The 15516-nt window shown below is 37.4% G+C and overlaps 1 protein-coding gene and 1 pseudogene across 3 annotated transcripts in view; both read left to right on the forward strand.

Annotated features, from left to right (window-relative positions):
* impact (impact RWD domain protein) overlaps positions 1-11134 on the forward strand; it is a 42348-nt gene extending 31214 nt beyond the window's left edge. For all 3 annotated transcript variants that reach the window (XM_066719564.1, XM_066719565.1, XM_066719566.1), the window contains 2 exons: positions 2649-2783; positions 10175-11134. In XM_066719564.1, coding sequence (XP_066575661.1) covers positions 2649-2783; positions 10175-10234 — 195 coding nt within the window. In that variant the 3' untranslated portion in view covers positions 10235-11134. The remainder of the gene's footprint in view (positions 1-2648; positions 2784-10174) is intronic.
* Positions 11135-12417: 1283 nt separating this feature from the next.
* Positions 12418-14652, forward strand: LOC136765197 (piggyBac transposable element-derived protein 4-like; annotated as a pseudogene).
* The last annotated feature ends 864 nt before the right edge of the window (positions 14653-15516 follow it).

Consider the following 15516-nt stretch of genomic DNA (forward strand, 5'->3'; position numbering starts at 1 on the left):
AGAAAAATAATTAAGAGGAAAATTCAAAGGGTCAGTTTTGGATTCACTGAACAAAATCATAAAAAGTGAGGCAGACCACCACATTACCTGACCCATTTGGACAGTCTATAAAACTGTGGCATCACTTTTATCAGGCATGGATGCTATTGATGTGTTTGAAGGGGTAAATGATGCAAGTTGATGCAGTTCTTCTAAACCATTCCTGAATCGATCATATTAAAATAAAACAGTATTTTATATAGCACGATTCAAGGAGAGCCACCTTCAGATAGCACCAAACATTGAAAACAAAGCAGAACAGAATACAAAAATGTGAATTTTTAGTTTTGACTTGAGTGGGAGGGTGGACAATGTATAAACAGAGATGGAAAGAGTCTTCCATAGTGTCAGATCTGCAGAGCTAAAAGAATGACCACTGAGACTCACACAGTTTGCCTTGGGGATTGTTAAAGGGCTGGAGTGAGAGGGTCTCTTATGAAATGTAGGCACATAGCTGGACAGCAAAGAAGAAAGGATTCGGATCCTGACAGCTGTGTTTTTTATTGTTGCCTGTAAATGGCATGTGCTGGAAGACTAGTGCAGATTTAACAATAAATCAAAGGGAAGACCCCCCATTCAACAGAACTCCTAGACTAGTAACAGAAGGGGAAGGACGTAGGCAGCCGATTCAAAAGTGAAGGGAAAATTAATTCAATTTTTGTTACATTATGAGTGGGATCCCTTTGAATTTAATTGTAGATAGTTGGCAGACATCCAGCGCTCAGTGTCTAACAAGCAGGCACAACTGGGAGGAGGATCCGGGAGAAGTTTTCATATAGAACTGGGTGTCATCAGTACAGGTGCCGAACAGAAGACCACACATGAGCTGGGTTGCGATGCTGTTATCACCAGCACAAAATACAGATTACGTGCCGCCAGATAAGAACTCCACCACGAATGGAACAATCCAGACAGACCTGCATATTTCAGAGAACAGACAGGCAGAGAATTGTGCATCTTAACTGGGGGCCCTGAATCGATAAAATCAACTAAGAATTATAGAGCAGCACTTTTTCCTCCACCGTAGAATGGGGAGTACTGTGGAAAGGAGAGGAAGAGAGAAAGGGAGATAAAGTACAAGGACAGAGCGATAAGAGTCAGTCACAAGAACAGGTGGAGAGGTACATAGATTAATATCAGCTGAGACCAGAATAAGATCAGATAATGTTATGTTAAGTTAGCACGTGCAAGGCCATGCTAGATTCAGAGATCAAGAGAATGGCGGCACATGTGTGGCCGAGTGTAGCACAGACTGAGAAAGGCCCAGAAAGTCAATAATGGAAAACAACTCTGGAACAGTAGGAGAAGAAGGAGGAATAGATATGGATATAGAAATCTCCAAGAGTTAGTTGTCGGTGGTGTGAATCAAGGACAGGAAAGCATATGAATTGTCATTGCATGAACTGCTGCACGTAGAAGGATGAGAAATGACAACTGGAGTGAGGCTGACGAGAGAAGGAAACCCTGTCAGCAATGTTTTAAGAAGAACACCTTTGTAGTGGCAGCAGTGCAGCTGTGTGAGCAGTCATACTGATGTAAGCAGTGTCCTCACTCTTTCCAGGCAGCTGAGGGTTTTCAAAGGGTCTATAGCCATCAGGGGTGGTAAGGTGTTAGGTGTTTTCAGTAATTCAGTCATTTCGAAGGAAAAAGTGAAAGTGAGTTCAAGCAGACATTAGGAATCATACGTGGGGTAAGGCCCCGATACAGTTGTCTAACAGGAAAGTGTGGGATTTAATCAATATTTAGTTATTGATTAGAACTTGTGTGTACTCTAAATTAGAATTCCAATAACTACATTAAAAAGTGAATATTGTATACTGGTAATCGTGATACAGAGTCACACACACACTCAACGCATATGCTGGGAGCAGTACACATTTTAGTAGAATTCCTGCTCCCTACAAAATAGCCAGCCAGTACTTAGTCATTGGTAGGTGAAGTCAATGCAGATTGCTTGATGGTTGAAAGGCAGCCTGACCTCCAGGTCCTTGAGACTGATGGTGGTGGGCTGCACTTCTACATGGCTGTGACAGTCTAGCTGTGGTGAGGGGATAAAGACAGTGAAACAGCAGTAGCAGAAATATGCCCACCGGCACTTTATTTGGTATTTGAAATGTTTGAGCCACAGAAGAATAAATATCCCCCTCCCCGAGGAGGCTTCGGACACTGATGTGTCTAAAAACAGCAAACTAAAATAACAGGAGTGACCTGTCACAATGGCACTATACAGTACATGCTATAGGTACTTGTGGGATTGATATCTCATTACTGTGGTGTCCAGGGGATATTCTGAAGTTCTGTGTCATGTCAGACCTCCCTGAGGTGGATAACGATGTATTGAATATTGATTAACATACCATTTTGGGACATAATCTCCCACTAGCAGCTGTTATTCACATCTTGCTTAAGAAACACTTTTAGGTGATCCCAAGTGACCGCAACTCAGTTCATCGATGAGATGTTTATGGAGATCCAGCCTTCTTTTTGCAAAGTTATATTTAAATCTATCGACACGTTACATTTCTTGGAATACTCTTATTATTTTATTCAATAGGTGATTGTGACAAATAACGCCATAGTGACCCCATCTCTCTTCGTTCTTTTTACAGATTTTAGATGTGCGCAATGTCATGGTGGTGGTGTCCAGGTGGTATGGAGGAATCCTGCTGGGGCCTGACCGATTCAAGCACATCAACAACTGTGCTAGAAATATACTTGTGGATGAAAACTACACTGAGTCAGGGGTAAGCTTGTTTTTTTTTTTTTTTTTTTTTGGGAGGGAGAAAACAAACAAAAAAAATCACAAAATGCAATTATAAATTCGTAGTGTTTGTTTTGTTTTTGCTTGTTTTCCTTTGTTGCAGTGCTTTTTGGTCTGGAATATCTGATTACTATTTTTGTTTTTTTCTTTGTTAAAAATCTAATTGCTGCGTTGGCGGCATCCCTGGAAAAGCCGAACTCAGTCACATGTGACTCTTAATTAATCATACAAAGCACGCAGCTTCTCGTGACTGCACATTACATTTCCAGTTCTTTATTGTACTGTACCCCTTTGTACTTACAATTTGTAAGAAGTAGCTCTCCAAACCAAAGACACCATGGCAACGTTCTTTCATGTAAATGTAAATCATTTGAAGTTTGACTAGCTTGATGGGAAAAACAAAAATATTAGTATTTTGTCTGATTTGGGATAGTATAGTGCAGGGGTGGCCAACCCTATTCCTGGAGAGCCGCAATCCTGCAGTTTTCCTGGTCTCTCTAAATTTCCAAACAATGGATCCCTTGAACACAGGGACATTTTGCCTAATTAAGGCACAATTGGTTAAATTAAGCAGTTAACGATCTGGATACAACAAAAACCTATAGACCCTGAGGCTCTCTGGGACCAGGGTTAGCTACCCCTGGTATAGTGCATCCTATGTGGCCAAACTGAGTCCGTCCTAATATAGTTGTTGAAGAGACATTTTACATTTTACATGAACTATATAAAATAATATAACAACCTTTTATGTCAAAAAACAGTGTGTAATAAGTCATAGATTACATTTAGATTGATATATATATATATACACTCACCTAAAGGATTATTAGGAACACCTGTTCAATTTCTCATTAATGCAATTATCTAACCAACCAATCACATGGCAGTTGCTTCAATGCATTTAGGGGTGTGGTCCTGGTCAAGACAATCTCCTGAACTCCAAACTGAATGTCTGAATGGGAAAGAAAGGTGATTTAAGCAATTTTGAGCGTGGCATGGTTGTTGGTGCCAGACGGGCCGGTCTGAGTATTTCACAATCTGCTCAGTTACTGGGATTTTCACGCACAACCATTTCTAGGGTTTACAAAGAATGGTGTGAAAAGGGAAAAACATCCAGTATGCGGCAGTCCTGTGGGCGAAAATTCCTTGTTGATGCTAGAGGTCAGAGGAGAATGGGCCGACTGATTCAAGCTGATAGAAGAGCAACTTTGACTGAAATAACCACTCGTTACAACCGAGGTATGCAGCAAAGCATTTGTGAAGCCACAACACGTACAACCTTGAGGCGGATGGGCTACAACAGCAGAAGACCCCACCGGGTACCACTCATCTCCACTACAAATAGGAAAAAGAGGCTACAATTTGCACAAGCTCACCAAAATTGGACAGTTGAAGACTGGAAAAATGTTGCCTGGTCTGATGAGTCTCGATTTCTGTTGAGACATTCAGATGGTAGAGTCAGAATTTGGCGTAAACAGAATGAGAACATGGATCCATCATGCCTTGTTACCACTGTGCAGGCTGGTGGTGGTGGTGTAATGGTGTGGGGGATGTTTTCTTGGCACACTTTAGGCCCCTTAGTGCCAATTGGGCATCGTTTAAATGCCACGGCCTACCTGAGCATTGTTTCTGACCATGTCCATCCCTTTATGACCACCATGTACCCATCCTCTGATGGCTACTTCCAGCAGGATAATGCACCATGTCACAAAGGTCGAATCATTTAAAATTGGTTTCTTGAACATGACAATGAGTTCACTGTACTAAACTGGCCCCCACAGTCACCAGATCTCAACCCAATAGAGCATCTTTGGGATGTGGTGGAACGGGAGCTTCGTGCCCTGGATGTGCATCCCACAAATCTCCATCAACTGCAAGATGCTATCCTATCAATATGGGCCAACATTTCTAAAGAATGCTTTCAGCACCTTGTTGAATCAATGCCACGTAGAATTAAGGCAGTTCTGAAGGCGAAAGGGGGTCAAACACAGTATTACTATGGTGTTCCTAATAATCCTTTAGGTGAGTGTAAGCCACAACTAATTTCCACAGGTAAATGCTAATGTCTTGTTTTTTTAGTTTTCCACATCTAAACTGTTTTGTTCTTCATTTATTGTTAACCTGTTATAACATCTTTCAGGAAATTGTAAACAGATTTTAGTCTGCAACTAAACCTGGAAAATTACCCTTTACATTTGGATTGGCATTATTAACTGTGCTTTCACAATTAATTCTAGTAAGGGATGACATTTAAAGTGATTTGGAGTTGTGAAGTTATTCTGTTGATTCATTCAGGCAAAAGACAATCTAATAATTCTAGATTGCATCCAGTAATTAACACAGTCTGATTTAATTGCATTACAAATTTGCAGGATGTATCATTGAATGTAATAATTTAAAATACAAAAATAATGTATTAAGTGGTTTCAGTGACGCCAAAGAAAAAAATGTTAAGATATTGGGAATATCATTTATGGTTTCAGAAATAGGGTGATCGATGTTAAAACATCTTGCCACATGTCATTTATATAGTAATTAAACTATGAAGAATGTGAAAGTGTGGGGACCAAATCATGTGGACATAACTGTTGTTTTTGTACCAGGAAAAAACGTGTTTGGACTTTAATCTTTTGAATAACATCTGATTAAATTATTGTTTGTTAATTTACTGCAGTTTTAAAACAAACAAACAAAACAAAGCATTTATGGTGTATTTTGCAATTTCCAGTTATGCTACCAGTTGTCTCTATACCTTGCCCAGAATTTTAATTTTAATTTCAAAAAATGCGGGCTGTCCTTGTGAAAGAAGAGCCTATTGTCAATGCTATACAGTAATCTTCAAACATGATGATGCTGTTATATGGTTGCTGTATAGAATCATATAACATTAAATAGTCATCAGTCTGTAGCCTGTTCAGGACCTTTCCAAAGTCCTTTCTTTGCAGATGTGTTAAGCTAAGTAAAACATTCTGCTAGTGCATGTCTTCTCACTGAAAATAGGATTTAAAAATAAAAAATCTAAATAGCTTCTGCTGCTTTTTTTAAGTAATAAGGTTGTAAGAACAAAGAAATCAGTGATACTGAAAGGTCTTCTAAGCCATTTCATTTTGATGCACTGTAATCTATGTTATTACACCTGAAGGGGAATGGATCCAAGAAGAATTGATTGTCACAATAGCAATCATCAGTTCTTTTTTTTTGTCAAATCTTCATAATCCTATTCCTCTGTTTGATATGATGCCATTCTTCTTTCCAGCAAGCTACTGAAAGTGTTGAGGACATTTACCCACTGCTAGAAAACCTGTGCCATGGCATTGTATATGAACATAACTTGATGTGATGTTACCCTATTTGTCTATTTATAATTTTGGGTTTCCAGATTATAAAGAATGATCTTGTTAGGAAAAGTCAGCACTCATCAGATCAGACATCAACTGCGAAGAGAGAGCAGAGACAAATGCTCAGATGCACCATTACTGTAAGAGTATTTGTGCAAATTAAATATGGTTTGAAAAGTCATAATAACACTGTTAAAATCTAAAAAACATTTCACAATTTGTTTTTTGGAAAGCATCACCTAGTAATTCATGGCAATATTCCATTCCAAACTATCTAACTAAAATGTAAATGCAAACAAATTAACTGCTTTCTAATCACACTAGATTGGTCAATATTCAGACATTAGTTCAATTCTGATTAGAATCCTAAAAACTAATAAGAACTTCACTATCCATTTGCATAGTTCATATTTCAGTCAGTCAAGCTTGAATTCTCTTTCAATTAATTTGTGTGAATAAGAACTCAAAAGCTGAAAACATTACATTCTGTAATTACTCCTAAATTATCATTCTGCATGGTGTTTGAGTTTGATATAAGAATGTGTAGAACATTGTGTATGTGAGCAGTGGCAGTTCTAGACCCTTTGAACGAGGGGGGCCTGGCTGGGGCCAGTTGTAATATTAGGGCGGCCATTATGCAGTGTCAGCGAGGGGGGGGTTGGGCTCTGCGATGTTAGGGCGGGGGTGCTGACAGGATTTTCTCCGTGATGTTAGTGGGGTGTGTTGTCAGTGTTGTGTCTAGTTGGTGCTAGTTAGGGGGCCACAGGGGGGCCAAGCTTGCTGTCACAGGGGCACTGGCCCCCCCTCAGAACCGCCAGTGTATGTGAGTGGAGCTGCTCTCTCTGGCCTCTCCCTTTCTTGTCATAAGAGTAAATATAATACTGATTTTTCAAGTAAACATAATGATGTATGTGTAGTTAAACTATATAATGCCCTTATTTGCATTCTCTATAACTGTGAATATATACATGTAGTACAAGATAAGATTGCAGAAGATGTAGTTTATGCCACACAGAAGATGAAAAATGGGAACTCTTGGAGATGATGGAATCATGGAGGAGATGCAGAAAAACGATTGAGTAGAAATAGAGAATATTCAATAATAGTGTTACATTGAGTGAAGAGATTTTACTTGCACAGAACAGAAATAGAAAAAAGTATTTGAACTTTTTTGATTTTTGTTTATGATTTCTGCGTGCAGTAATACTTCATATCACACCTTTGCAAAGCATTCGGGTTTCATTGTGTTACAATTCTGCATAAGGTAATTCATACTTCTATTTCACGAAAATAAAACAGTATTTGTGGTAAGAAGCTTGCTAGTACTTGTGTAGCTATCAAAGGTTTCAAAGGGCAATTTGTAAATTAGATTAATACTGCTTTGACTTCAACAGATGGCACAATACAAGGGAGATTATAGCCTTGCTTGTCTACACTTCTCTGGTGTTTTACCTAATTTTCAGTTATGAAGCTGTCAGAATATTTTATTACAATATGATTACCTTCAACATCACACTGATAATAACAAAAATGAAAATGTGCTTGCATAATACTGTTATGGTAATCAAGTGCCCATGTCAAGTACACACCAGTGGGTAGGCAAATGAGAGAGCCAACTGGGGGCATGATTTCAGAAATGTTCTCACAATAGAAATCTTATCCTAATGATAGGAAGACAGAGCTAACTTGTTTGGATGTGGAAAACATTACATGGTTAAGGAACATTACAAATGTTAAATCTATGTTAAACGGCAAACACTAAGGCAGTGGGTAGGTATATCAGAATCTTGCACCCAGATTAAAAGCCTATAACTGGAAAAGGCTGGCTATTGATTTCTTCATGGTCTTGACAAACTTCTTTTCAATTTAGATTTCAGAGTTGGAGTTAATGTCAGTACGTTTTTGGGGGCATTGATTCCAGTATTTGGTGTGTGTGTGTGTGTTTAAATTAGAATTTTTTTCAAAATTATTTATACGGACACAAGCCAAAGTAAAGCCAAATAGTTATATCTCGTGGTTTTGGAACCAGGCATATTTAAAGCAACTTAAAGCAAATATTATTAGTATTATAAGAAGGGTGTCCACAAAAACAATGCATAGAACTGCTAACTGTTTTTTGAAGAAAACATTTTTTTGTTGTTGCCTTACAGAGTAATCATTTTGAAAAGTTTGAAATTGAATATGAAGTAGGCCTAATGCTAAGGGTAAATAATATTCACTTGGTTTTGGAAGCAGACTTCAGCTTTCTTGATTGGCTTATGTGTTCACTGGATGTATAGCAGGGGAGGGTTTCTTCCACTATAGTCATATGATTTTGTTTTTGAAATGCCATAATATTTAGTCAATTTTAAGATCAATCTAATATATCATTTAAACATGGAAAACTGAACTAATATCAGCATCTATTTGCACTTTTCCCAAATGTATACCTTCTCAGTCCCTAAGTTGAAACAATGCAGACTAGTAATGGAAACAAGGTGATACATTATAACACCAGAATCCAAAACATATTTTTCTGGGTTCAAAAATACACAACAGTATAAGCTAGTGACTATGGGTAGATAAAAAAAAATGTCTGCAGTTTACTGGGGTTTTATTTGCTCTTCTTAAGCATGCATATTGAAATAGAGGGGGACTCCTGTGGCAGGCGCTGCAGCTCATGTGTCTCCGCAGTCTCGGTTGTCGGTGCCCCATGAGAAAACAAATCCATAATGATACTGTCATTAAAATGGAGCTGTCCTATGATGAATAATTATGCATCAGCAAGGCATTTATCCAGAAAATGGAAATCATTGCTTTTCACATCCATATCCCCAGTGCCTGTGGCATCCTTTGGGCTGAACAAACACAATAGAAAAATAAATAAATATATATTCTGCTTGAAAGATATTTTCAGACACCTTTAATCTTGCCCTTGGCTATAGTCTGAATAGCCTTTACTTACATGACCCTGGATAGACATGGTTATGAGCTTTAGCAGTATTGACTCTTGTCAGATTAATTATGAAGCTTAATTGGAATGCAAAATATAAATTAGAGAGATGTGGCCATGGATTGAACTTGTTATATTGAACAAGTGAAGTAGTTACATGGATGTGTGTTCAGAATATAAGAATACATTTCTTGAGACAAATAAATCAGCAATTCTAAATAAGATCTTTGTGTTTTATGTTATGACTGACAGTTATCAGTAAATAAGTGTTTATTTTAAAAGGGGCAGTTCTGAACATTTGCATCTTGGTGTGGTTTACTTTTTACCTGCATACACTGCAATACTTGATGTGAATGATTCTATTGTTGTATCAAATAACTTCTCTGCTGTGATGACCAGCTTACTTTCCAAAATATATATTGATTCCTGGGAGGCTGATGGAAATTCTAGTGATGCACTATGCTGAAAATGCCATTGATGAAACATTGATCAGAAACGTCCCCTCACATTAGCTCTTATCAGACCTCAAAGTCATGCTACAGTGTTTAATTGTGCAAGGGTTTATTAGAATGTTAAACAACATTTTAACAGAAGCAGCATGAAGGGAATATCAAAGAATACTTCTAGCAGCATATGCCATGAAACTGAAAGGAACATACAGGAAAAGGTAGAAGCTATTATCTACTCCTTTAATATTTGTGTATATTGGGCAATATAGCCCTCAACCATCAATGCACTTTTAACTTGCCCCACACTTTCATGCTCCCTCCTACTGCTCCTCACTATATCTGTATTTATTCTTGCCCTTTACTGCCCCTAACTACAATCATGCACTGTATTTTGTACTTCCTCTTAGTCATTTTACTCTTATTAGGACTAAATGTTTACAATGCACATTGTTGCATTTTATCTGTGTTTCTTCATATGTGTATATTTTGTGACAGCTGTAAGTCACCGTAGCTAAGGGCATCTTGCTTAGAACTAAACAATAACATTACATTTTCCGGAAATTGAAATCTTATATATGTTCACCAAAACATTTTAACCACTTATCTTAAGTATCCAAGCATGTTTTATGACTGTCTCTCTGTTTTTGTTTTCCAGGATGACTCAGCCAACGCTGGAGGGAAAAACAAAAAGCACAGGCACAAAAAAGCAAAATGAATCATTTTCGGTTTTCTCTCCCACCTATTGGAGAAATGTAAATGGATAACTCAGTTTTTATCAGTATTTGAGGAAATTGAGATTCTGTCCTGATTTCCATTTGATAGACACACAGATTTGGAAACATTTAATACAATTACAGCCTTTCTTTGGTGTAGGTCATTCTGGACTTGCAAAGCATCCTTGGAGTAAGAATAGAACAGACTAATATAATACATCTGATTATCTTTTTCTAAACACATTATACTAAAAAATACATTAGGCAACACAAAAAATGTGTATACTTCTCAGATCCCTACACAATTATTAATTACATGTAAATTAAAGATTTCATATTAAAAAAATAAAATTTTAGTCATTTGGTACTCTCTAGATAAATAAACAATTTTAAAATCAAAAAATTAACTTTGGACCAATAAGAGTGAAGGCTTTGGGAACATAAGCATAGCCAAACAAAAGTTATATTGAAAAAGAAGCAATATTACACCCTACAAGAAAATGTAGCAATTTAAATAAAGATGAGAGAACAATTCTCCTGCTGGTTTCTGGGAATGCCAGCTACAGCTGTCCCAGGGGATAGCCATAAAATCACCTGAGTACTTTGAATTAAGTCAATCATTTCAATACTCAAAAATGTACTGCTTTTTCATTTTATAAGTATTAATATAATAATGATCAATTTAACTCATTTGATACTGGGGTCTCTGTTAAAAGAGAGCCAGAAGAGATCTGGAACATAGAAGGAAAAGTAATGATTGTGTGACGGGGTTAGCAGTAAGGTATGTACTCCTATGTTAGCGTGCAGAAGTGAAGGGTTAAATTGGAGCTCTTCTGCCTCTTCAGTCTTGAAAGGGCAGCTACATTTCCATTTTATTAAAGAACAGCAGGACCGTGATCTTTTTGTCTTTGTTGTTTTCAAGTGATGTTTTGCTTCGGCTTGGCCAATTTCAGAAGTACAATAAAGTCAAATGCTGCCAGTGCTGCGTTATCATTGTACAATCCTTGACTGTTATATCAGGCAGTCTTGGATTCAAGGCCAGGACTCAAAAGGCCAAGGTCAAGGTCGTAGCCAGGAGCCATAAGGCCAAGCCGTGCTTTTCAACACTACAGTGACCTACACTAATACAAAAATAAATAGTATTCAAGATCTAACAGTTGACTGATCAAGGCATTGATCCAGATATCTGGGTTAACATGTAAGAACGGATATGAGAAGACATATTTTGAATTGCAAAGAGCTGCACAAAAAGTGGCAGTTCTAGTGTTAAAAAAAGCTAAACATATTTTCAGAAATATCAGATATTTAAATGATATGCTTAGGTTTTAGTGGACATACAAATCTTTAAATCATCTATAAACTGTAAAACATCCCCGTTATATTAAGATTACCACACGTCGGAATCGTTTAGCAAAGTGCACTATTCCAAAGTGTGAATGTAAGGAACATCTGGATTTGTATTAATTTAAGTCATTAATATATATTTCATAAAGAGGGGTATGATCAGTTACTTGCTTAGTAAATCCATTGTCCATTTTGTCTCCACAATCTCGATGCATTTAAGACATTTGGCACTCCATTTGCTTGCTTCAATGCAGCAGTGTGAAAACACGTTTTCAGACATTTGTGTTTGCCATTATACAAAAAATAAGAAATTACAAAGAAGTAAGATAATTTGTGTCCGTGATCTAATTTAACTCCACACGATAACATTTTTAGAAAACTGATTAATTTTAAAAAGTGTCCTTAAAGTCCTTGGAGCGAGGCCACCTGGGGCCAAACCCCTGAGGCCAAGGCCAAGTACGAGACCTGGAAAACTGTCCTCGAGGACGAGGACTGGCCTCAAGGACCCAAGACTGATATCAGGGCACAACTACATCATGATTATACCTATGGAGACAGATAGATTTACTATAATTAAAAAGGCTTTAAATATAAAATTTGGGATACCTTTAAATGAACTTGAATATGTGTTTTGCCATTTTTGTTGGCTAATTTACAAAATAGTAACTTAGTGTGCAGTGTATGTGCATTTGTACAACTAGAATGTTAACTGCTACAAAATCACATTACTATCTAAAAATAAAATGTATATTTAATTCAGTATCAGATGGTATTTAATTTAATTTAATGTTTGTGGATATTTGACACACTCATTAACTGTGTTATTCAGATGATTAACTTTTCCAATATAATATAATGAATAAAATAAACCTCTAAAATACAAAAAAATACTATTTTCAAGACAGTAACAAATATACAATAAACTAAGAATCACACATGGAATATCTAATTTTCCGATATATTTTACAGCTATGCTCTATATTACTTTCAATGTAGTAATGCCAAGGGTTAATTTTGTATTTCTTATATAATTGAGTATTGATCTTCAGAATGCAAAAATGCCATGATTTTGTTATTGGATCTTGATACAGGGACATTGTTAATATGGGATAAGTGCTTATATTCAATGTTTAACGTCTCTAAATACATGATTGACATCATTTTTTTTGCTTCTTATTTAATTACTTTTCCTAATTGAATGGCGACAACAGGGTAAACATAAAATCAACATGTTGATATGTTTTCAATGTCCTGTACACATTTTGTAGCATCAGTGTTCTTTGGGGTCAATTTGACCCCAGGCTGTTTTAGCTGTATAAAACATATAAGAAATATCAAAATTTTACACACTTTTGTTTTGGTTGTTTTGGATGATATTGAGGTCACTATAACGTGCAATTTTATATTCTTCAAAAAACTTCCCACTTCTTTAGGGCCCTAACCTAACATAACCATACCTGTAGTATTGCGAGAACCACTGATAGTTCACACGACATGGGGAGGGGAAAACATCATTCTCGTGAGGACATTGATAGTTCACCCAACATAGGGGAGAAGCAAACATATAAAAGCTTGCACAGCAGCCTTCTAAACCATTTCTCTTGGTGTTGACCCTCCTGTTGTCTCTCAACCACCAACAGAAAATGGAAAGTTATTATAGTCCGTCTCCCCACTTGAAAGACAGGGTAGACTTAATGCTGCTAATGTCATCAAAATGGTTCCAGGCCCCACCAGATACGCTGTCAGCCATGTCCAAGGCATAAAATCAGCATTTGAGCTCTTTGTAACACCATTAATCGAAAAGGATATACTTGAGATGACAAACTTAGAGGGGAGGTGCATGTATGGGGACAGTTGGAAAGACTTGGATGTGACCCACTTGCAAGCCTACATTGGGTTGCTCATTTTGGCAGGAGTGTACAAGTCAAAAGGAGAAGCAACAGCAAGCCTTTGGAGTGCTGACACTGGATGGGCAATATTTCCAGCCACCACGTCTCTAAAGACATGTTTTCTCCCGTGTCATACGCTTTGATGACAGAGAAACAAGGCAGGGCCGACGACAAACGCGCAGCAATACGGGATGTATAGGTCAAGTGGGTCCAGTGATAATCCTTTCTTTACAATCCAGGCCACCACGTCACTGTGGATGATTTGCTTTTAGTGGGCGCTGTCCCTTCAGAAAATACGGTATCAAAATATGGGCAGCATGTGATGCACAGTCCAGCTATGCCTGGAATATGCAGTTGTACACTGGTAAATCCCCTGGGGAAGCACCTGAAAACAATCAGGGCATGAGGGTGGTACTAGACATGGCTGAAAAACTGAATGGTCATAACATTACATGTGATACTTTTTTCACATTGTACGCCCTGGGTGAGGAACTGCTGAAAAGGAAGGTTACCATGTTGGGGACAGTGAGAAAAAACAAGCCGGAGCTTCCCTCTCAGCTTCTTGCGATGAAGAACAGGACAGTAACATCTTAAATGTTTGCCTTCACTGGCAGAGCCACTGTCGTCTCCTATTGCCCCAAGAAAGGGAAAAATGTACTGCTGATGAACACCATGCACAAAGATGCTGTCCTGAGAACCAGAGAAGACAGAAAACCACAAATGGTCTTGGACTACAATGAGACAAAGGGAGGGGTTGATAATCTGGACAAGGTTACAGCCACCTTCAGCTGCCAATGCATGACTGCCTATTGTCATTCTCTTAAATAACATAAATCTGTACTTAGAAATAATAAAAAGCCATTAAAACACCAAAAAGATATTTCTTTCCAATTTTAGTTCAATAAGTGAGATTTTATGGTGATTTGCATATTTTTCCATAGTTGCACAATAGATATTCTGGATGTATAAAGGGGGGTGGGTGGGGGGTTATGTTTTATTTAAAGGGCTTTTTAGGTAGTCAACAAAGAATATTCTGGAGGTTTAAATTGCTGGATTCAAATTGACCCCAAGGATAAAATATGTTAGTACATTTTAGGATAACAGGAGGATTAAGATATTGTTTAGTTGACTTTTGTGGTAAAAATCAAGGGTCTTCTAGTGCATTTCATTTAGTCAATCTGTGATGAGAATTTAAAATAAACATGCAAGTTTAATATTATATTTAACTATTGTCATCTCTTTTAAATAGCAGAAAAAGCCTGTCGTTTTGTTTAATTGTTTTTCTTATCATCTTGTACATTTATTTATAGAAATGGACATATCTGTCTGAAGAAGAAAAAGAAAAGGTCCATGGTTCTCCAAAGAGAACTACCTTTCATCATTGTAATCAACTAATTGGATATGGTCTCAAGTAAAGTCTGAGATCAGTGCCTCCAACGATATCAACAATTTCTCACATATGTGTCTTTAATCTTGGATAAGGACATTATAACTGTTCACTCATATAATCTCTTATCTCTTCAAAGAACTGCTTTCAAACTGATAATAAAAATACTTTTTAGTGGTTAGCTACACTTTAAAACTCTTTACAGTGAGTCACATACATTGACCTACTTCAATGTGAAAGATGATAGATAGTTTTAAAGTGGAAGCCCAATAACTATGAAATCCAAGAAGAGCAGTATGAATGCACCCCACAAGCAAAGATCTCTCTTGCTAATGGCTCGGTGTGGTTCTGGGCAGTCTAATGAAGACCCTCTTCTAGCTTGTTTGAACAATTTTCTTTACAATGCTGTCCACAAAGACAACCTTTTAGTAGTGATTGCACTTGCCAAGTTTGAGAGTTATCTCCAGGTGCTGTCAGCCTCTCAGCACCTCTTTGAAAAATAGTACAGTGTAGTCTCTCTTTGAACAAAACCAGGCTATCTTCCCAAGTATATGTCTACATGTCATATCGTTCAGAATACCGAGCTAAAATAAAAGTTAAAACTGCCTCCTCATGCTTCTGAAGTGGATGCCTTGACACATAACCTCTTTTCGGGAAGATCACT

Source organism: Amia ocellicauda, chromosome 2, assembly GCF_036373705.1.
Source record: "Amia ocellicauda isolate fAmiCal2 chromosome 2, fAmiCal2.hap1, whole genome shotgun sequence".
Lineage (NCBI taxonomy): Eukaryota > Metazoa > Chordata > Actinopteri > Amiiformes > Amiidae > Amia > Amia ocellicauda.